This window comes from Mesoplodon bidens, assembly GCF_964165515.1.
Source record: "Mesoplodon bidens genome assembly, contig: HAP1_SCAFFOLD_856, whole genome shotgun sequence".
Taxonomy (NCBI): domain Eukaryota; kingdom Metazoa; phylum Chordata; class Mammalia; order Artiodactyla; family Ziphiidae; genus Mesoplodon; species Mesoplodon bidens.
In genome coordinates, this window is record NW_027672177.1 from 73882 (window position 1) to 95333 (window position 21452).

General features: G+C 44.6%; 2 protein-coding genes across 2 annotated transcripts in view; one reads left to right on the forward strand and one right to left on the reverse strand.

Annotated features, from left to right (window-relative positions):
* LOC308610517 (uncharacterized protein) overlaps positions 1–19367 on the reverse strand; it is a gene marked incomplete at its 5' end in the record, with an annotated part of 32818 nt that extends 13451 nt beyond the window's left edge. Inside the window, 7 exons of the mRNA XM_081259622.1 lie at positions 1475–1532; positions 1661–1837; positions 3768–4097; positions 8169–8193; positions 11308–11394; positions 15355–16010; positions 19298–19367. Coding sequence (XP_081115748.1) covers positions 1475–1532; positions 1661–1837; positions 3768–4097; positions 8169–8193; positions 11308–11394; positions 15355–16010; positions 19298–19367 — 1403 coding nt within the window. The remainder of the gene's footprint in view (positions 1–1474; positions 1533–1660; positions 1838–3767; positions 4098–8168; positions 8194–11307; positions 11395–15354; positions 16011–19297) is intronic.
* Positions 805–10464, forward strand: LOC308610514 (uncharacterized protein). The gene is made up of 3 exons (XM_081259620.1): positions 805–1980; positions 3866–3992; positions 7265–10464. Exon 3 carries the CDS (start codon positions 7800–7802, stop codon positions 9447–9449), a length of 1650 nt encoding a protein of 549 aa, XP_081115746.1. The 5' UTR covers positions 805–1980; positions 3866–3992; positions 7265–7799; the 3' UTR covers positions 9450–10464.
* Positions 19368–21452: the final 2085 nt, after the last annotated feature.

Sequence of the window (21452 nt, forward strand, 5' to 3'; positions counted from 1 at the left end):
ACTGCTGTTTTCTCTACTTTAAGGCTGAGGAGCTGGGGGCAGGGAACACAACCCTGTTGGCCCATCCTCACCCCGATGGTAGGAGGCAGAGCTGGGGTTGGGACCCAGGCAGTTTGAGTCCAGCAGCTGAGTTTGCTAATCCCTTTGGTATATTCTCTTTGAGCATAGGGTACTGGCTAGAATCATATCATGAAAGTAGGTTGGGACTTAATTGTGGGGACCTTGAGAGCAAGGTTTAGGCTATTTTATGAGTTTTTAAGATAGTTTTCTCAACTGGGTCATTTATTTTATTTCAAATAATATGTATATCATAGAAGCAGCATAATCATTATGGAAAAATGCAGATATATACATAAAGAAAAATTTTAATTATCTATAACTTTAGGATGTAAAGATAGCAGTTGTTAATGTTTTAGTGCCTTTTTGTCTGGTTACTCTTTGTGTATGTTTCTGTGTAGTGGAGGCTGTTTTTTGTGGGACTGATGTTACACTGCAGTGCTACTCAAATTGTGGTCCACAAACCAGCGGCACTGGCATCACTTGGATAGAAATGCCCAGCCTTGAGCCCCATTCGAGACCTTCTGATTTATAATTTCTGCGTAGGGGGCCCAGGAGGCTGCATTCCAACAAGATCCCGCAGTAATTCACATGCACGTGAAAATTCGAGAAGCTCAAGAGAGGGTCTTTTCTGGAAACTGAGGCCGAGGAAATTGACCCTGCTGGATGTCACAGATAAAACTGAGCTGGATTCACCAAAGCCCTACTTAGTCCAATGATTTTATTCCCCCACTAATTATTGTCAACTGTCAGGGCCCCTTTCAGAATCCTGAGTTGAGCAGAAGACAGCTAGCAAGTGTAGAGTCAAAATGGAGGTCGTTAGAAGTTGTGAAGATGTCTCTCTCCCAAGCTTTGGGGAGTGGAATCATTGCCATCTTTTGTACTAGATCGAACCCGGGCCCCCTGCATTGGGAATGTGGAGTCTTATCCACTGCACCACCAGGGAAGTCTCCCATTTATTTCTTAAACTTTCCTATATTTATGATGATATAATTACAATTCAGATTCCTGTCTTTTTTCATTTGAATTAGGTATGGACTGTCAAACTATTTTTTATTGTTGTTGCAGAATCCTGGCTTTTATTAGTTCTCTTTACCTCTGTGCATAATTGTCAAAAGGGTACTTCCTGTCTAAAAAGAAACTTAACGTATTTTTATACCTTTTGTAAAAAGTTGTCCATGTCAATTTAAATATTATTGTTGCAGTCACAAAATCTTTAGGAAGACAAGCAGAGATTTTCAGAAGTCTAAAGACTCTCACATAACAGGGCAACAACGTATGACCTCCACATGTCTGACAGTCTTCTGTTGGTAGAAATCACATCTCTAAGGATAATTTCTAACTAAAATATCATCTGCTTTACCGCAGTTGCTAAGAAATAAGAAACCCTGACAGTGGTGTTCTCAGAGCTTCCTACCTTATGACGATCTCACGAGGTGGATGCCCGTGTTCTCCCCTACTGGCAGAGGACAGAACTGAGGCGAAGGGATGTGCATAATTTGCCCAGGGTGACACTGCTAGTGAATGGCGTAGCCTGATCAGAGCCCATGCCTATTGACTCCAAAACCTACTCTGACTTACATGGTCTCTGTTTACACCATACCCAGAATAAGAATGACCCCTGTGGAAGCTGCAGGCACACTGTGAGGGGGCCACTGTGTATGAATGGGCAGGTCATTCCTCACACAGCCACTGAGGGGGTTCACGGGGGCATCTGGTATCTGCGTGGGGCTCTGCTCATCAAGCATAATCAGCTGTAGCCACCCCGAGGACTGGGAGCCTTGGTAATTCACAATGAGCACCACGTGGGTTAGTGACTTCTTTTTCTTTAAACCAGTTTCCAGTTTGACTTCTTCTTTCCCTGTCTGTCTTGCTAGGACTCTGCACTGCCCCAGAAGGAGAGAGAAAATGAGCACATTCCAGGTGAGTAGAGCTTGCCTTTCTTGCTGTTAAAAACGCCATTTTTGTACTCAGGTTGGACACAGGTTTTCCTCTTTTTTTTTCTTTTTCTTTTTTTTTTTTTTTGATTGGAGTATAGTTGATTTACAATGTATTAATTTCAGGTGTACAGCAAAGTGATTCAGTTATACATATATATACATATATTTTCAGATTCTTTTCCCTTATAGGTTATTACGAAATATTGGGTATAGTTCCATATGGGTTTTCTCTTTCAAGGAGAGTCTAAGCATATGAGGACCTGAGTGTGCCATGTGTGCTTTTTTTAAAATTCCTGTTAAATTTAATTGGTTTCGGTTTTAATTTTTGTTTTATTTCATCATTTTTTTATTTTACAAGTAAAAGAAAAATTAAGGGAAATGAAGGACATCTTCCAGTCTACTGCTTACCTGCTTACAAATTAGCTGCTTTTATATTTCTGTAATCTCTTCATCATATGTATTCATGGATGCGTATTTGTATTTATAACATAGATACAGTTTTAAATTGTTTTTTTCATTTAATACTAGCTAACATTCACTTTTAATTGCTTTATCATGTTCCTGCAAACTTAGGCACCTTTTTTTTTTTTTTTTCCCCGGTATGCGGGCCTCTCACTGTTGTGGCCTCTCCCGTTGCGGGGCACAGGCTCCGGACGCGCAGGCTCAGCGGCCACGGCTCACGGGCCCAGCTGCTCTGCGGCACGTGGGATCTTCCCGGACCGGGGCACGAACCCGTGTCCCCTGCATCGGCAGGCGGACTCTCGACCACTGCGCCACCAGGGAAGCCCTGCACCTATTTTTTAAACTATTCTTTATTCACAGACATTGAGTTGAAAGACTTCTCCTGTTTTCGGAGCACTACAGTGACAGTGTTCCTGATTTAACCTTGTTCTCAAAATATCTGTTCTGAAGAATATTGCCCCTTTTTGCCCTTAACATAGTAGGTTTAGGTATTCAGAATTTAAGAGGTATGTTTTCCATGTGGTGCCTTGGATGTTTTTTGGTAGAATATCCAAATACGGCAGAGCACAGCAGGATCAAACTGCTGCTTCACGCAGAAAAAATAATGTATGGTTAGAAGTTTTCTCACGACCAGAGTTAGATTCAGTCTTCCCCATGCTTGAGTCAGACCCTTTGTGTATTTTATTTACTGGTTTGTTTCTTTTTCCATCTTCTATTTTTTTCTAATCAGAGTAATACATGACCTTAGTTTAAAAAGTCCAGTGGTACTTAAAGCACTTGTCACTGCATAGACAGCTCAGAACAATTGTATAAAGAGGTGCTTGGTTTCATCTTTGTTTTAAATATAAAGAATAGGGGTTGTGAAAAAAGGAGGAACCAACTCAGACTCACCCAGAAAACCAAGGGTCTGGAGTCAGAGTATTGCATTCAAGCGAAAGACAGAAACGGGGAAAGAGAGAGTTTTCATTCAGAGACCTGGCATGGCCTTTTGGTTAGTTTCCACAGATAACACTCCTTCTCAGCTGGTTCCCACCTCAATGAGAAAGCAGGTGCCATCAAATACTGCCAGGACTAAATTGGTAACTGTTTCTGGGGCACTTGGCAATAATAATTAAACAGTGAAAGCTTTTTAGTTCAGGATCCAGGGGTTAGAATTCTAGGGAGTTTACTTATGAGTTGTCTGAGAGCCCCAGGTAAATACACAAAGCTTTCTCTTTCATAGCTGCACGTCCGGTGAGGCTGAGGAAAGTCAGTGTGTGGCATTGGCAGGATGGAAGGAGGGGGTGCTGGGAAGTCTGCACACCTCACAGGAGCCGGAGCAACTTCCCATCCTCCTCGTCTCCTCGGGGCTGCCCCTCTTCCACTGGCCACTGGGTATAAGATTGAGGTGGTGGTGTTTGTCGTAGGAGGCGGTGACCTTCAAGGACGTGGCCGTGGCCTTCACAGAGGAGGAGCTGGGGCTGCTGGACTCGGCCCAGAGGAAGCTGTACCAGGATGTGATGGTGGAAAACTTCCGGAACCTGGTCTCAGTGGGTGAGGACAGCCTTTCTCTGCGAGTGTCTTTGTGACCTTGGTGTTTCAAGGCTTTGGGCCTCTTGAGGTGGTTCCCTGAGTTTGGGGACCAGACTTTTGCAATTCCTGTGGGACACGAGAGGATGCCTCTGGTCTTTCCAAACAGTGTGTTTCAGGTCCTTTTCAATTATTCTGTAAAAGAACTGTAAATCGACAGTATCTTGCTGTACCTTGTGTATTCTTTTTCAGATTTCCCTCCCTGCCATTAGTGGATCATAAAGCCAATTTATTGAGCCCTACGTGTGATTTTTTAATGAAATAAAAAAGTATAGAAAATATCAGAGTTTCTTAGGAAGAGTACAACACATTGCAGCAGAAACTCTGGGCGATGGCATGAGTGGTGTGAGAGCCAGTGGGAACAGATTTCATGAAAAGAGACATTGGTTAGATATAGGTCATTCAAGCTTCGTTTTAGTAATGTATACTTTTCTACCTGTGTATCTAGGTTGTGAAATAAATGCTGTTTCTTCAGTGGGTCGTGATACAAAGTTTGAAAAACACAGCTTTCAATACCTTGAATATGCAGTTGGAACTCAAATTTCTAGTAAACTTTCGCTCTAGCCCGTTCATGTTAACTTGTGACTTTGCATGTTCTCATTCTTCAAACGAGATACAAAACATATAGAAAGAGAAGAGAGGCTTTGGTTGATGAATTCAGCAACGCAGATAGAAATTTAGGTGAGAACCAAGCAGTCGTGAGTTCCTGTGGTTAGCTGTCTGTCTGTTTTGCTTCTCACCAGCCCTGTGCTGTCCATCACCTGGTCCCAGTTGGAAATCTCTTTCCAGGATTATTGCATAGTCTTTGTACTGGTCACCTGTTGCCACCCTTCTCCTCCCACAGTTTGTTCTTTAGGTGGCAAAGTGATCTTTTGTAACTTTAAGTCAGGTTATGTTCTTGTTTCAAAATTCTCTTGTGGCTTCTTTTACTTAGAATAAAAACCACTTAAAGTGGCTTCTAGAGCCTTCTGTGGGCTGCTGTTTGTTCTCCACCACCTCCCTGAATACACCACCTCTCCTCCCTCTTACCCTATCTTTTCCAGACCTGCAAAGGATGCTTCTGCCACAGAGCCTTTTCCTTGTCCTTCTCTCTGCCTGGAATGCTCTTTCACCTGTAATCTTTTAGGCCTCTACTTCTTTCAGTCAGTCACCTTAAAGATGAGGAGGTGGCTGTCCTCTGACCACCCTATGGGAAATACAGTCCTCTCTTTCTTACTCTCTCTGCCCTGCCTTGTTTTGTCTCTAAGCGTTTCACTCATGTACATTTTGTTCACCTGTTTCTCGCCTCTCTTTCTTCCACTGGAGGGTAATCCAGGAGTGCAGGAGGAATTTGGTCTGTTATATGTTTATTGCTCACTAGCCTCAGTGCTTAGCATAGTCTTGGTACATGACAGGAACTCTTAAATATTTCTTGAATAAACGAATGAGTTAATGGATAGAGAAATTAGCCTTCCATGAAAATAGCTAGTAGGCGGTGAACAAATCCGAGTGAATAAGGGATATTGCTAAATGTTTTTTTGTCTTCAAATGAATTCCTAGCCTAATTCTAACTTCTCAGGTGCCCATGATGTGTGTATGTGTGTGTTTGCCTTTCTGTACAAGTTGGCCCTCATCAACTTGCACAAAAAATATGTATAGAACCTGTAATTATAACCAAACTGAGTAAAATGCTTTCCCTGTGACTTTCCTTGAGCTCTTAGTAGCAGAGCAAATTCATTTGGGGGAGGAAATACTGTTTTGAATGAGGATTCTTATGTCTACTTCTTAGGTAGCCCTCCCATAGAAGGAAAGAAATTTCTGTTTCCTTATCCCTTATACCAGGGGAGAACAGGTCTCAGAAAACAGGCAGCTGGTGAGTTAGCCTTTCCCTTAAAAGATTTGCCCCGCTGCGTCCCATTTGCCTCCTCCAAAGCCCACCTCACTAATAAGAAATCGATCTTTGTTAGCTCTACAAACATTTTGTGTGTGTGTGTGTGCATTTGTATGTATCTTGTAGAAGGCATTTTAGATAATGTCACCTTGGGTGCTTTGATCATTCTTTAATAGTTTCTAGTCTGTTTCTTCTCAATACTTATCACAGGCTATGGAAGTTATTCCCAGCTCACTCATAAACCCCATTCTTCACTTTGGAACTCATTCTTGTTAAAGACCAATGTATCTGTGTCCAAAAATTTTCCATGCTGTTTTTAAAGAGACAGCATTCTTCCCTAGCTTCTACATTTTGACTCCTGCTTGGCAGGGGGAGTGGAGGAACATATTAGGCAGCACAAATGCCTCAGAAGGATCCAGTGCATAGGTCTTTATGCTTTTTTTTAACCCCACTGATTCTTAGACCCTTTTTTAAAATTAATTAATTTTTGGTTGCATTGGGTCTTCGTTGCTGCATATGGGCTTTTCTCTAGTTGTGGTGAGTGGGAGCAGCTCTTCGTTGTGGTGCGCAGGCTTCTCATTGCAGTGGCTTCTCTTGTTTCAGAGCACGGTCTCTAGGAACGCGGGCTTCAGTAGTTGTGGCACGTGGGCTCAGTAGTTGTGGCTCACGGGCTCAGTTGCTCTGCGGCATGTGGGATCTTTCCAGACCGGGGCTCGAACCTGTGTCCCCTGCACTGGCAGGCAGATCATTAACCACTGTGCCACCGGGGAAGTCCCGGTTTTTAGCACCTTTCATATCCTCCTCAGCACTAACCCCCTTGGTGTGCTGCCGCCTCGGGTGCAGCCTTTCAACTTAAGCAAAACTGTACTTTCCAGTCCTTTTCCTGTATCTGATACCTGACGTGTAAAAGCTGTTTCGCTTCTCTGACTTGGTTCAAACTTAACCTGGGATTCAGAATTGTAGAGAATCCTAGAAATCAAACTGAGTTCACCTGTGCATGCATTTCTTGAGCCCTGACTAACTGCTAGGCACTGTTAAAGCTGTGAGCACAGCAAAATGCTTGTCTTTATTGATACTGTGTTATGGTAGGAATGACATGTAATTTTTGAAAGATGATTTAAATAGTATGTCAGAGTAGTCATTTGGTTTTAAATGGGTTTCATTAATGCTAAGTATTTGGGAGTTTAACAGACCATCTCTTGGTTTCTGTTAGTATATAAACCAGAGAACTTCATTTGTCGTGCGAAAGATCAGCTGAACCATCCTGAGGTTCATTAAAGTCTCATACTGTGTCTTAAGTGTAAAATCTTGAATCTTTGAACAAAGCTTTCACGTGTCCACATCTCTGAATTCTCTGTCCATATAGAAGAAAACAATCAAAGTGAGTTGAGGGCCGTTCAAGACAGAGGATCACGTGAAGAGCTTTCCTGCTGGCAAATCTGGCAACAGATTGCAAATGACTTAACCAGATGCCAAGACTCCATGATAAATAGTTGTCAGTTCCACAAACAAGGTGATTCCCCCTGCCAGATTGGGGCAGGACTCTATTCAAATTTCTGAAGATGAGAACCGTATATTAAATGATAAAGCAGGTGATCCCAGTAGTACTGGAAATCCAAGGTTTGCAACTTTGAGAGCCCAGGATTCTTGGAGGAAAACTTCATTGGCTGAGTCCCAGAATTATCAGAATAGACACCAGCAAATTTCCATGAAAAATAAACTGTGTCAGTGTAAAGAGGATGTTGACACCATCAGTTGGATTTCACATCACCTTGATGCTCATGGAGTACACAAGGGTCAAAAATCTTACGGCTACAGTGATTATAGAAAAGATAGCACGAGGGTTTCAACACTGGATCAGAATACTATGATTCACACAGGACAAAAACCTTACCAGTGTGATGAATGTAAAGAAACCTTCACCGATCTCTCCACCTTTGATCTTCACCAGCAATTACACTCAAAAGAGAAGTCTCATGTGCAGTGAGTGTGGAAGAGGCTTCCGTTACAGCTCGGTTCTTCATATTCATCAGAGAGTTCACGTGGGAGGAAAACACAGTGAGTGTGATGAGTGTGGCAAGGAGTTCAGTCAGAGCTCACAGCTGCAGACTCCTCAGAAAGTCCACACTGTAGAGAAACCATTCAAATGTGGGGAATGTGGGAAAGGCTTCAGTCGTAGGTCAGCACTTACTATTCATTGTAAAGTCCACACGGGAGAGAAACCTTATAATTGTGAGGAGTGTGGGAGGGCCTTCAGTCAGGCCTCTCACCTTCAGGACCATCAGAGAGTCCACACTGGGGAGAAACCATTCAAATGTGACACATGTGATAAGAGCTTCAGTCGGAATTCACACCTTCAGTCCCATCAGAGAGTCCATACGGGAGAGAAACCGTACAAATGTGAGGAGTGTGGGAAGGGCTTCATTTGTACCTCAAATCTATACATTCGTCAGAGGGTCCACACAGGAGAAAAACCCTACAAATGTGAGGAATGTGGGAAAGGCTTTAGTCGGCCTTCAAGTCTTGAGGCCCATCAGGGAGTCCACACTGGAGAGAAATCATACATATGTAATGTGTGTGGTAAAGGCTTTACTCTGAGTTCAAACCTTCAGGCACATCAAAGAGTCCATACAGGAGAGAAACCATACAAATGTAATGAGTGTGGGAAGAGCTTCAGGAGGAACTCCCATTATCAAGTTCATCTGGTTGTCCACCCAGGGGAGAAGCCCTATAAATGTGAGGTATGTGGGAAGGGCTTCAGTCAGAGTTCATATCTTCAAATCCATCAGAAGGCCCACAGTGTAGAGAAACCTTACAAGTGTGAGGAGTGTGGGCAGGGCTTCAATCAGAGTTCACGACTTCAGATCCACCAGCTGATCCATACCGGTGAGAAACCATACAAATGTGAAGAGTGTGGGAAGGGATTCAGTCGTAGAGCAGATCTTAAAATTCATTGCAGAATCCACACCGGAGAGAAACCGTATAATTGTGAGGAGTGTGGGAAAGTCTTCAGGCAGGCCTCAAATCTTCTGGCCCATGAGAGAGTCCACAGCAGAGAAAAACCATTCAACTGTGAAGAGTGTGGGAAGAGCTTTGGTCGGAGTTCACACCTTCAAGCCCATCAAAAAGTCCACACTGGAGAAAAGCCATACAAATGTGAGGAGTGTGGGAAGGGCTTCAAGCGGAGCCTGAACCTCGACATGCATCAGAGGGTCCACACAGGAGAGAAACCATGTAAGTGTGGGGAGTGTGGGAAGCACTTCAGTCAGGCCTCAAGTCTTCAGCTTCATCAAAGCGTCCACACTGGAGAGAAGCCGTACAGATGTGACAGATGCAGTAAGGTCTTCAGTCGGCCTTCACAGCTACAGTCCCATCAAAGAGTGCACACGGGGGAGAAGCCTTACACGTGTGAGACCTGTGGGAAGAGCTTCAGCTGGCGCTCCAATCTGACAGTTCATCACAGAATCCATGCTGCTGATAAATCCTATAAAAGTGATAGGAGTGGTAAGACCATCAGAGAGCCCACACACGAAAAAAGTTCCATAGAATGATGAAAACAGAGACAGAAACAACTCAGGTGTCATGTGAATTCTTCCAGTCATCAAGTTCAGAAGAAAAAAAAATCATTTGTTTCATTAAAGTCGGTGTTTCAGCCATAGCTCAACATGTCCCAGTAGCCAGGAGGCCACACGGCAGAGAACTCTGGTAAATGGTGTAGTAAGTTTGAACTTTGACCTCTATTAAATATTAGGGGAGAAGCCTTAGTGTGAGTTTTAGCAGGCCTTGTACAAAAGTATGATGAACATGCCAAAATTTATGCCCATTACAACGTAAATTCCACGAATGCAGCGACGTTTGTTCTGAATCTACAGTCTGAACATTGTCAGCTACTTTGTAGGTGCTCGATATTTGTTCAGTTAATGAATGAGGAACAACTTTTTGAAAATTATGTTGCAATCCCCTCCAAAATTTCATAAAAATTTGTATTCAGAGGAGTTAACCTAAATCTGGCCTTAAAAGTAATTCAGGGAGACAAAAATTTGAAGTGTTAGAAAACCACTCAGTATTGCAATTTGTAATATTAATGTGGCATCGTCCTGTTATGATGAGCTCCATTTGTCTCCCCCCAGCCTCGCTTCAAGTTGGATCTTATCTTGGACTTTGTCTATCTAATATTCTGTGAACCTTATACAGTACAAATTTGGTTATCTTTTGTGACAGTATAGACTTACTGAAAATGGATTGTTCATCTTGCAATACAGAAAGCATACTGTTGACCCTTTTTTCAAGAACGTCAAGGCAGAGGTTTAAGTGTCAGAAAGAGTTACTAATGACAGTGACAGAGGACAAACATTTCTTAGTAAATGAACTGATCGTTGGTTTCTTATTCACCACATTTCCGTCTAGGTTTTGATGTGATTGTCTCCCAAGGGTTTTAGCATTACTTTCATCAGGACTTCTTAAGTAGAGAAAAGAGGCTGTGTGAAGTAGATTACTTTTGTCAAGTTCTCTATCTCCTTACTCCTCTCTGGCCTGAGATAAAAAGAAAAAAATTATTTGTTGAAATTTGGTAACTTCATCAAACATATTTATTCAATGACTGACTTGCACACTTTTTCCTAGCGGTGGATTGAAAAATTGATTTTCAAAGTGAAGTTGCTGAGTACATATCAAAACATAGAACGTGCGTCCCTTTGATATAGAAATCACAGAATAGGACCTTATAATTAGGAAATTCAAGTAGAAAAGGTGAGTAGCATGTCAATGTTACTAAATTTTGCAAAAGTGAAATATTCAATAGGAATGTCTTTATATTTTAAGATACTTATGTAATGACAGGTCTGTTAAAATGATGGCTTAAACTTAATGACAGAAGCATGTAACAGTTTAATGTATTTTAGGTAGGTACATCACATACCTTAATCAAACATGTATGTGTGTGTGTTAATGCATCCTATCATCTGTAAAGGGATATTCACCCTTATGTAAACAGTGGCAAGATTTTCAGGGATTTTTTCCACATTTAACTTCCATATTTTAAATTTTTCATTGAGCATCAATTTTCCAGTAAAATACTGTTATTTTTATAGTAACATAGGTAGTAAAATAATGTAAAATATAATATTAAAAATTACTAAGAACATATTAATCCCTCACAGTAAGAAATCCTATCATCATGAGGTATACATATATATGGCCAAAATTAAGGAATAGACCTCTAGAAATCAGTTATAAAAAAGAAAAAATGTATATGGTTATTCAAAGAGACAGAATATTAGTCAGTGTAACGGTCTATTTATAATTAATGCATTTGAAGTTTAGGATAAATCCATGCAGCCCAGAATATTCTGTTTTAATTCCAACAGTAGAAATGTACACATCCTAGTTCTCCTCATCAGGCTTCCTTACTGGGTGAATGGATGGATAGCTCGGGGTACCGGCTTGTCCTTTCAAGTGCTTGGTCTGACTGGAGAAGTAGCTGGGTCGTTCCAGACACTATGACACAGAGAACCATTAGCTGTGGGAAAAGAGGAATTTACCCCCCAAAAAACTTTTTAAATTGTTTACAAAGTAACAGTGATTGGGCAAATCCTGAAGATAGAGAGTGGAAATAGGTAAGTTTTAGAGGTAAAATTTATCAACGATTCCCTAAGGAAAAATGTGCATAGGGAAGAAACCTAGAATGATGGGAACAAGTTGTTAAGGAGGAGGTTTGCATACCATTTCCTACTTCTTGGTCATTTCACTGATGTTTAACACTTACTTGGTTAAAGGGCTTTACTCAGCAAAAGATGTATTTAATGTGAGAGGCAGGTTTCCAAGATTGGTTTCCTAGACCACACCTTCACATGTGTATGTAAAGTCCATGCTACCTCAAATTGCATTGCATTAGATGTCAGAAATCCTAGGGCTTTCTTGTTTGGTTTGGTTTGGTAGATATCAAACCACCAACTCTCAAGGTAATTTGTAGTTTAGTGAGTTAAGTCAAGGGCTGGAAAACTACCTCCTGTGAGCCCAACCTGGCTCGTTGCCTTTAAAGCTTTATTGGAACCTAAAAGCTCTTTATTGGCCCATCCATTTATTTACCATCTTTGAGTGTTTCCCATTGTGCTGACAGTGTTCAGTGGTTGTGACGAGCACTGATGGCCCACAAAACCTAAAATATTTACTTTCTGGCCCTTCAGAGAAAAAGTCTGTTGATCCCTGTGGTAAGCCCAAAAGGTTTGTCTCTGTAAGTGAAAGACCACAAGTAGAGCAGAACTTAGACTTGGTTCAGTGAGGATTCCAGAGAGGTTTCCTTTTTGATTCACATATCTGCCCTTCTGGTTGACCTTGTTCTTTAGTTTGGTTCAAAGACAGTGGTAGCAACTAGGGACTACCTGTTTCTTTCTTCACATTCAATGAAAGAGCTGCTCTTCCATTCTTAGTGTTGAGTAGTTCACAACTCACTCCCAGTGCGTGGCTTCCTCTAACCTTGACTCCCATCTATGCTAAAGACTAAATCTTTAGCTTTGTATCCAGTTCCATTGGCCTTTGTAGGGCCTTCAGTTTCAAGTCCCAGTTGATAGCTTGAGCTCGAAATCTGTTTTTACCGTTGGGGATTTTCTGTCTTAGCTTTGAGCTTGGCTACATAGCAACACTTTGGGGGACTTGTTATAATCAGCATTTCTATCTTTCTTTCCTTCCTTTTTATTTATTTATTTTTTTAAGGGGATCCAAAGTCAAATTCAGTCAGTGGCTGAATGACAACACATTGATTCACAACCTTGTAGATTCTCTTATGTCATAGGGCATCAGTGGGAAGGAGTAGAATCCTGGAAATTTGAGGTGGAAATATATGGGCAGATTCCAACAAAGCTGAGGCCTGTGACCTCTGACCTGTGACCTCTTAGTTGAGCCTGCTGTGCTATTAGAAGGAAGTCTGCCTCTACTCTGAGGTAGTTTCCTTGCAGGGGTCTGTGGATCCTCAAGACTTGCCTCCACTACCTCTCGTTTTTCCAGACCTAGTAATCAGACTAGAGTCCTTGAAATGGGGACGGGAGCAGGGAAGGGGTGGGTACCCACCGGGTATAAAGGATGACCATGAGGAGACACTATCTGCTAAAATACGGAATTTTATAACTTATATCAATAGAAACCTGAGAAATAATGTGTGTGGAGTTTGTAGGTATTGAAGCAGGTGGGAGTAATGTAATATTGGGTTAGGCTGGATTTGTTGATACGAGTGCATTCAACACCCATTCCAGACTCAGCGTGTTAGCTTGGCTACCTGGGAATGCCTTCAGCAGTTTGCTCAAATGACTGAAACCTGTACCCAAAGTTAGCGTAGGCTAAAGTCAAAATGCCAGGACTTTCTAAGTATGTTGTAGCAAAATTTCTTGACGTTGGCATGACTGACATTTTGAACTGGATAGCTCTTTGTTGTTGGGAGCTGTCCTGTGCAATGTAAGATGGGCCAGTGGCACATACTCTTCCCTGCCACCCTAGTTGTAACAATAAAAAGTGCCTTGAGGGCTTCCCTGGTGGCGCAGTGATTGAGAGTCCGCCTGCCGATGCAGGGGACACGGGTTTGTGCCCCGGTCCGGGAAGATCCCACATGCCGCGGGGCAGCTGGGCCCGTGAGCCATGGCCGCTGAGCCTGCGCGTCCGGAGCCTGTGCTCCGCAACGGGAGAGGCCACAACAGTGAGAGGCCCGCGTACCAAAAAAAAAAAAAAAAAAGTGCCTTGATACATCCGTGTGCACCAGCCACGTGGGGCTCATTCATAACACAGCTCCTTAAAGAAAAAAGTCTCAAGGGGCTTCCCTGGTGGCGCAGTGGTTGAGAGTCCGCCTGCCGATGCAGGGGACATGGGTTCGTGCCAGGGCCCGGGAAGATCCCACATGCCGTGGAGCGGCTAGGCCCGTGAGCCACGGCCACTGAGCCTGTGTGTCTGGAGCTTGTGCTCCACAACGGGAGAGGCCACAACAGTGAGAGGCCCGCGTACCACAAAAAAAAAATAAAATAAAATAAAAGTCTCAAGACACTGCCACATATTTCCTGGGAGGGGGGACCAAAAGTGTCCCCAGCTGAGAACCACCACTGTAGAAGGTTTACAAAGGCATAGGAATGCCAGACCACTGGAGTGGATTTATCATATAAGATCTGCTCACCCAAACCCCCTATGTGCCCTGGGAGGGCTCAGAGGACACTTCCTTTGCCAGAGGTTTAAGAAACGTATTGGTGAGGGGAGCGTTAGCAGTCTTGGAATGCTCTGTAGCTGCTCTTCTCTGCAGGCCAAGAATGAGAGGGAAATGATGTCATCATAATGGGCTCCCTAAATTCAGTGAGGCTAATGGGATCGTGGGGCATCATTGGTCAAGTGGAAACACTTCATTGGCAGAGATAAAGTGAGCGTGTTTTTCACAATGAACAGCAAAATGAAAGGGCTCATTAGAATGCTTTGATACACAAAAGATTTTTTATTTGCTCATGTGCTATCTCTAGGGCTGAAATAAATGGGAACTCTACTAATACCCTACTTGATTTGAATCAGGAGAAAAGCTCTAGGTCTGATGAACATGTCTGACCGGAATCAACATGGGAGTTGTGCTCCCTCAGCCAATTGGATAACATGAGTCAGTTCCCATTTCCAGAGCATCTTGAATGAAGGGCAGGCCGGGTCCCCTTGAGGGAGGATATACCCTGGTTTACTACCAACTCTCCCGAGGGTGCTTTCTTCTCCCTGGAAGGGATAAAACAACTGAGGTAGAACAGGAAGAGACAAGAAGCACTCCAAGCTCTGCTGGTCAGGGTTACCCTCCAGCGTTGCCTTAATGCTCAGAGCCACACACACCACAGTGAGCTTGGCTCCAGATCAACTACCACGCAACGAAGGTTCTGGAACATTTCCATATCTCGGGGGACCTCATTTCCACGTGACTCTCTTTCATATTCCCCTTTGTCACAGAAGGCTAGGTCCAGTGGTCCGGGTGAGATCTCGGCTCAGGCCCAAGGCTCTCAGACCTCAAAGTTCTGGTCCTGCCAGGGCCCCTGTCCTCTCTGGAGACCACTCCTGGCTCGCTCTGCCGAGAAGGCGCTGCTGGCAGTACGTCCTCTAAGAGTTGAGGTCCGTCGTGCAGACCCTGAGAAAACTCCTAGGAAAAGGCTCCACCTTCTTGTTTACGTCAACAGAGCTCAATGCCTTTGGTAGTGCTGGGTGTGTCCCATTTGATGCAACTGCAGAGCCATTAGGTCAACCAGCACATGTGTGCGGCCCCTTCCCTTAGACTCCTCTGGGCCCTCGTGACATAGGCTCAGAAGACTGCCAGCCTCAAGCCTTACCTCTTCCAAGGGACGGCCACACCGTCTTCCAGGATCTTCTGTCCCATGAATCTCAGTTGCTGTGTGGAACTCAAAAGAGAGAAAAGAGCCTGCCTGCGGGGTCTCTTCGGGCTGGGGCCTTCTACCTTCTCTTCCTCGTCCTCCTCGTCCTCCTCGTCCTCCTCGTCCTCCTCCTCGGGGTGATCTCGGATTCCACATTACCCATCAGCTGGGCCATGGTGAGATGAAAGACACGGCAGCTGAAGCCCTCCAGGACGCCAAACTTCACGTGCTGCTGGAGGATCTCCAAGGTGGGGAAGACCCGGCAGCAGGCCATGCACCTGAAGCCGGTCTCCATGGTCACCATCCACTCCGGTGTCTTGGCCCTGGGTCTCTCCTCGACGGCAGGTGACCCTGATGGGCTGCCTGGCGCTGCCCTTTCCTCATACTCTTTGTCCTCCCCAGTGGGCTCACTGTCAGACAGGAGGTTTTCGGTGGACACATCAGAGGGCTCAGTGGCTACTGTGCACGCATCCTCAGGAAGGGTCACTTCTTCTATCCTCAGCTGCTTTTCAGGCAACTCCAAGGGTTTCTTTGTCTTCCAGGAGACAGCGACACCCTTGTTCACTTGTACCTGCATGTAGTATATTTTCATGCCCCTTTCCTGTTTGTCTGGGTGCAGATCGTTCTTACAGGGTGAAGAGGGTGAGGAGGAGACACAGTGTGATGGGGGAGCGGTCTCCCCTTTTTCCTGAACCTGGGCTAGGGGTGCGGTAGGCTGGGCAGTGTCTCGATGTGATCTCCGGATTCCTGAAAAAGGAAATTAAAATCATAATAACATGCATGGGCCCTGCCGGAAGCTGAGGGAGCAGGTGTGGTAGACGAGAGAGGGACATTTGCATGACGTAGCTATGTCGTGAGCTTGGTGTCTGTTGGCCGTAGGAGGCAGTGGTGTATCTGGTGTCATCTGTGGGCTTTTCATCTGCGTGTTGGGGGATACTGGAGCGGTGTCTGTATACACGGGTGTGGAGTACAGTGGTGAGGACTGTGGTATGTGAGGGAAGCGTATGGATGCGTGTATGACGAGGAGTGTGAGTTTGGGAATATCGGTGGTGCATTCCTTGTGGAATGGGGCTGTGGTGCAGGAGGAGAGTACTGTAGAGCACGTGCTTGGGGTTCATGTGTGCACGGAGAAGGGCTGTGCCTGGAGCGCGCATGTGTGTGTGAGCTGTGTGGACCTGAGCTGGATGGTGCTGCTCTGAGGCTGGAGGTGTATGATGCAGAACTCTGTCCTTCTCTGGAAGCAAAGGCAAAGAGAAACCCTACATTTTTCTCTGAAGATGCTTAATCTGGTCCCTCTTCCCTCCACCTCAAGTCCAGACCTTTCCGGCCCCTGCTCCTTGACTTCCCCACCATGGTAGTACCAGGATTCACACCCGCCCCCCACCCCTGACTCAGCTGGGATACACGCCCTCGTAACAGCTCAGCCATCCCGCCCAGGCTCCTCCACAGAGCCCTCATCACCTCTGATGACCCTGGGTTTCCTCTCAGCCTCCCTGGGATCTGTGTGCCTCCTGCCTCACAGCCAAGCACCCCCTCACCTGAGGAGCCCCGCGCCCTTACCGGCGTACATGAGCTTGCGCGGAGAAGAAGCACAGGAGAAGTGTTTAGGGGCAGAGGAGACCTCCCCTGGCCCTGGGCTGCAGCCTTGGGCCACCACAGTGGATCGAAGGTGAGGGGGATCCTCTTGTGACTTCGAGATTCCTGAGGGAGGAATGAAAGGCTCAGGGTGGGTTCATCAGTCCTCTGTCCACAAATATTTACTGAGTGTGTGACACGTGTCAGGTGCAGTGAATACACACAGTTGAGAGTGTGGTTCCCAGTGGATCCTCCAGTATTTAATTCCAATCAGTACTTACTCTGTCACTGTCTTGTTGGAAATGTAGGCCTCGGTGGTGACTGTGAGTATGTGGGAAGAGTGAGTGAGTGATGTGTATCAGTTAAGTCTGTGGTAAGTGTGGGGTTGGCATGGGGAGCACGGTGCAGATGTGTCTTATCTGTGTCTGTGGCCTTTGTGTGCATGGTTTCTGTTCACAAGTCAGGAATTCTGGGACATGTAACTTTTCCTCATTACATGGTGTGGCTTGTATTTATGGTGTGTGTTCATTCATTCGTTCACCAAGATTCAGTAAGCAGCTACTCCTGTGTATCTGGCACTCTTCCATTGTTCTAGTCTCTGGTAATGCTGCACATTCTAGTAGTGGAAGACACAGACTAAACCAAAATACAATAAATATATAATACCTGAGCTGGTTGTAAGTATATAAGGGTTACCAGACTAAGCAAAGAAAAATACAGAGCACCCAGTTAAATTTCAGTTTCAGATAAACCCAGAATAATTTTTTAGTGTAGGTATTCCCAGGCCGTATTTGGTCTTACTTACTTTTAGTGTAAGTATGGCCCATACCATATTTGGGACATACTGATACTGAAAAATTACTTGTTGTTTATCTGGAATTCAAATTGAACTGGATAGCCCATATTTTCTCTGGCAACCCTGACATGGGTTAGTGACACTGTGGTTTACTGTGGTTTGTACAAAGCGGGTCTGGCATTACTCAAGAATGTGTTATAAGTGTGGTGTGTATGACACGTGACTGGTTCTTATAGAGGTATTTAGCGATGGCTGAAGTTAGCTGTCTTTGTGCGAGAGTTGAGGAGATACATATATATATATAGTGTGTGTTTGTGTGTCCTATATATATAGTGTGTGTGTCTATATGCATATCTCATCTCCAGCGTTTGGTGTTGGAGGACAGGATTGTGGTACAGATGGGTTGTATGAGAACGTAGTATAGGAGGGATGCGTGTATATACCTCCATGTGCTGTGTGTGGTTTACTAAGGAAGTTATATGTGGGGTGTGTGATATTTTTGCTGTATCAGAGTGTACATGGGTGTATGAGTTACTGTCTCATAAAACACCCCTAACAAGAATTCTGTATACACTCTTACGTACACTGAATGTCAGCCAGGTCCAGGCAGGGTAACAAGAACTTTACCACGCAGACTTTATACCTGATAAGCACTCTACCCCCATTCATCCTGCTCATCTCTGCACTACCACGCACACACACGCACACACAGTCACACACACACACACAGGAACATAGAGCAAAATATTCTGAATGGTCAGGGGCAGTCATTGCCTTCCCCAGCCTGTCCCAGCCACTGCCTGAAAATCTGCCTGCTGTCTAGACCTCCATTGGCAGGGCCCACCCTACAGTCTCCAGGGTCCTGGGCCTGGTAGGAGCTACTGGGTTCTAATCTGGGGCAGAGACGTCTAGCTGGAACTCTGGGGTGACCACGCCTCTCCCAGGGCAAGCTACTCGCCTACATTTAATGCACGCAGGCACCCCGTGGCCCGTGGCTCTCAGAGCTCCCCGCAGGACCCTGAGGACATTTCTCAACCCTGCTCACGCGGTCTCAGTCTCTGGAAAACCCTTCCTTTCCCTTGATCTCCTTTGGGCAATTCTTCCTGTTGAAGGAATAAAACCTCCTTGCTTTCAATATGACACCATCCCTAGACAAACAATCTTCTTTCGAACTGCATTCCACTTGTCAAGATACTTTTCAACAGGGCCTTCAACTCATGGGGCTTCTCTTTCCACTTTGGTAAAAGAGGCCAAGCAACTCATGGGTCTCTCTCAGCATCCTTGCATCCTTCACATCCCCCACCTCATGACCCCAGGGAAAGATCCAAGAGAATAAGAGAGAAATCGGGGACTGAGAAAAGCTGCATCTCTAGGTCTGTGCAAGCAGGATGCCGCCGGCTATGAGTCCGACAAAGCTCCAGGCCCGGCAGCCCCAGGAGAGAGTCCTCAGACCAGCGGAGCTGACCTCCCATCTCCCAGGGGGCATCTGGCCGTTCTGTGCCGTCTCACACCACAGGGACCCTCCGGATGGATACGGCAGCGTCAGTGAGACAAGGTCTCTCGCTCCCTGCTTCACAGGTGACACGTTCTCAGTCCCCCCCATCCTAGAGAAGGTTTAGTTTGGCAGAAACCCATGTGCCCCAGCAAGTTGCCCCCCACATACCTCCTCCGTTCTCGGCAGTTTCCTGGGACTCTTCATTTTCCAGATGTTTCCTCTTTTGTCGCCGTTTCATGGTACCAACTAGAAGTCTCCCTTAGAAGATGCCTCAAGAGATGTCCAACTCCTCCTCTTCCCTACAGGTTGGCCCTTGTTGGCTCTTGGGCAATCCGTTGAAATGATTCAATACAAATAAAAATAGTCAAGTCTCCTAAATGGCTGAAAAACTTGTACCACTTAGTGAACCAGCAGTACTGCCTAGTGCTCACCAGGGCTGTTATGTTTGCAAGGTTGCCAGGCGCACAGTGGAATTCTGTGACCTCAGTGATGACATCAGAGCATTCCGTGGACCTAGGTGGAGCACAGTGTCTGCAATAGCACAGGCCCCATTTTCAAGAACATTTCCTTTTTCCCAGCTGAACCTTTCCCGTGAAAGGGAAAGGTTCATACCATATCTATTATAAATTGTATCATACCATGTCTATTATAAAATTCACATTTTGAGTGGAGATCTTTTCATGTCTTTTCTAGAGAGATTTAATATGAATATTTTCAGTGGTCTCCAGTTTCCCTGTGGATTATTGACATTTTAAACTCTGCACTTCAATTTTCCCTCAATACGTGTAATTTTGTCACAGCTATTTCTGTACTTAAAGATGAGGAACTATATAATTGATTTCTTCATTTTTTTCCCATCTCTTTCCAAGGTACTGCATTTGATTGTGTCTTACGAATGAGTGAAAAATGCTAGTCCTTGAGTCAGGACGTTGGGCCCTTTACCAAGTAACTCAACCTATCTGGGCTTCAGCTTCTGTATGTGCCATCAAGAGGCTTGGACTAGCTGACTTTTCAAATGCTGTGTTTCTTTGATTCACTCTCACTTACTGATCTGCCACTTAAGAAGAGGGTCTGTTCTCATAAAGTAACAACAGTCTTTTCCTAACCTTGGGTTGGGTGGAGTTTAACTGTTCGTACTCAGTTTGTTAGTTATATTGCCTTCTACGTATGCTTAGCTCTAAATAATTTATATGGCTCTTGTGACAATTTTTGGATCTTCTTTTTTTCTTATTTTCTTTTACAGTTTCTAATTTGTTATCGCCAGTGTAGAGGAGCCTGATTGACTTTTAAAATTTATTGATCTTGTATGTGTGTGCCTTGTTGAACCGTCTTATTAGTTCCTGCTAGTTTATCTGTGGGTTCTTTTGGGTCTCCTAGATAAATGAGCATATGAAATGTAAATAATGTGTTCTTTGGATAAAGTTTATTTTCTTGCATCTATATATATAGAAGCAATATGTTGAATTGATTTAAATATTTAAATACTTACATACCTGTTATCACAATCTAACATTCTTGATCTTATTTTCTTTCAATCAATATTATGTTTTCAAGATTTATCCACGTGAATCCATATAGATCTAGGTCTTTGATTTTTGACTGCTTGATATTATTTCATCACATGCATATAGCATCATTTATTTTCCATTCAAGCATTATTGGACAATTGGATTGTTTCCCTCCCTTCTCTAGAACAAACAACATTTCCTAGAATATCCCTGAAGATGTCTCACGGTCGAGAAGGGCCAGGCTGCCCGAAGGATTGCTACTTGCTTTTAGCCACCTTCCAACAGGTCGTCTCCAGCCAGCAATTTGAAGCACAGCTGAAATGAAAACTGCCCCAAATGTGAAGATCTTAGGAGCTTCCTAGAAGGTGGGAGGTTAATGATAGGCATCCTGCTGGGATCCCAGGGGAGTCTGAGCTGGCCTGAAGCTCATCTTCCTCCTCCACCTCTCAAGAGAAATGTGGAGGAAAGAAGACTTCAAAAACTGTGAGCAGGCAGAGGGAGAGATATTGGGGGCCGAAGGTGTAACTGAGGTCTTGGAGTGGGCTGTGAGCACGCAGAGCCTCTAGAGAGCCAGGCTCTGCCTTCTGAGAACTTCTCCCCTAAGGCTGCTCATAATTCAGGTGATACCAGCCATATAGAGCCGACTTGGCCCACACTGTCACAGAAAGCCTTATCAGAATCTCTTCTTCTTCATACACTCTTGTGTCTGTTACTTGGTTATTGCCTTTGGTACTCCACTGATGTGAACCACAGTCGCCAGGGGATGGAGGACACTAGTGACCCATCTTGCTCTGTGGCCTCAGTCCACAGCTTGA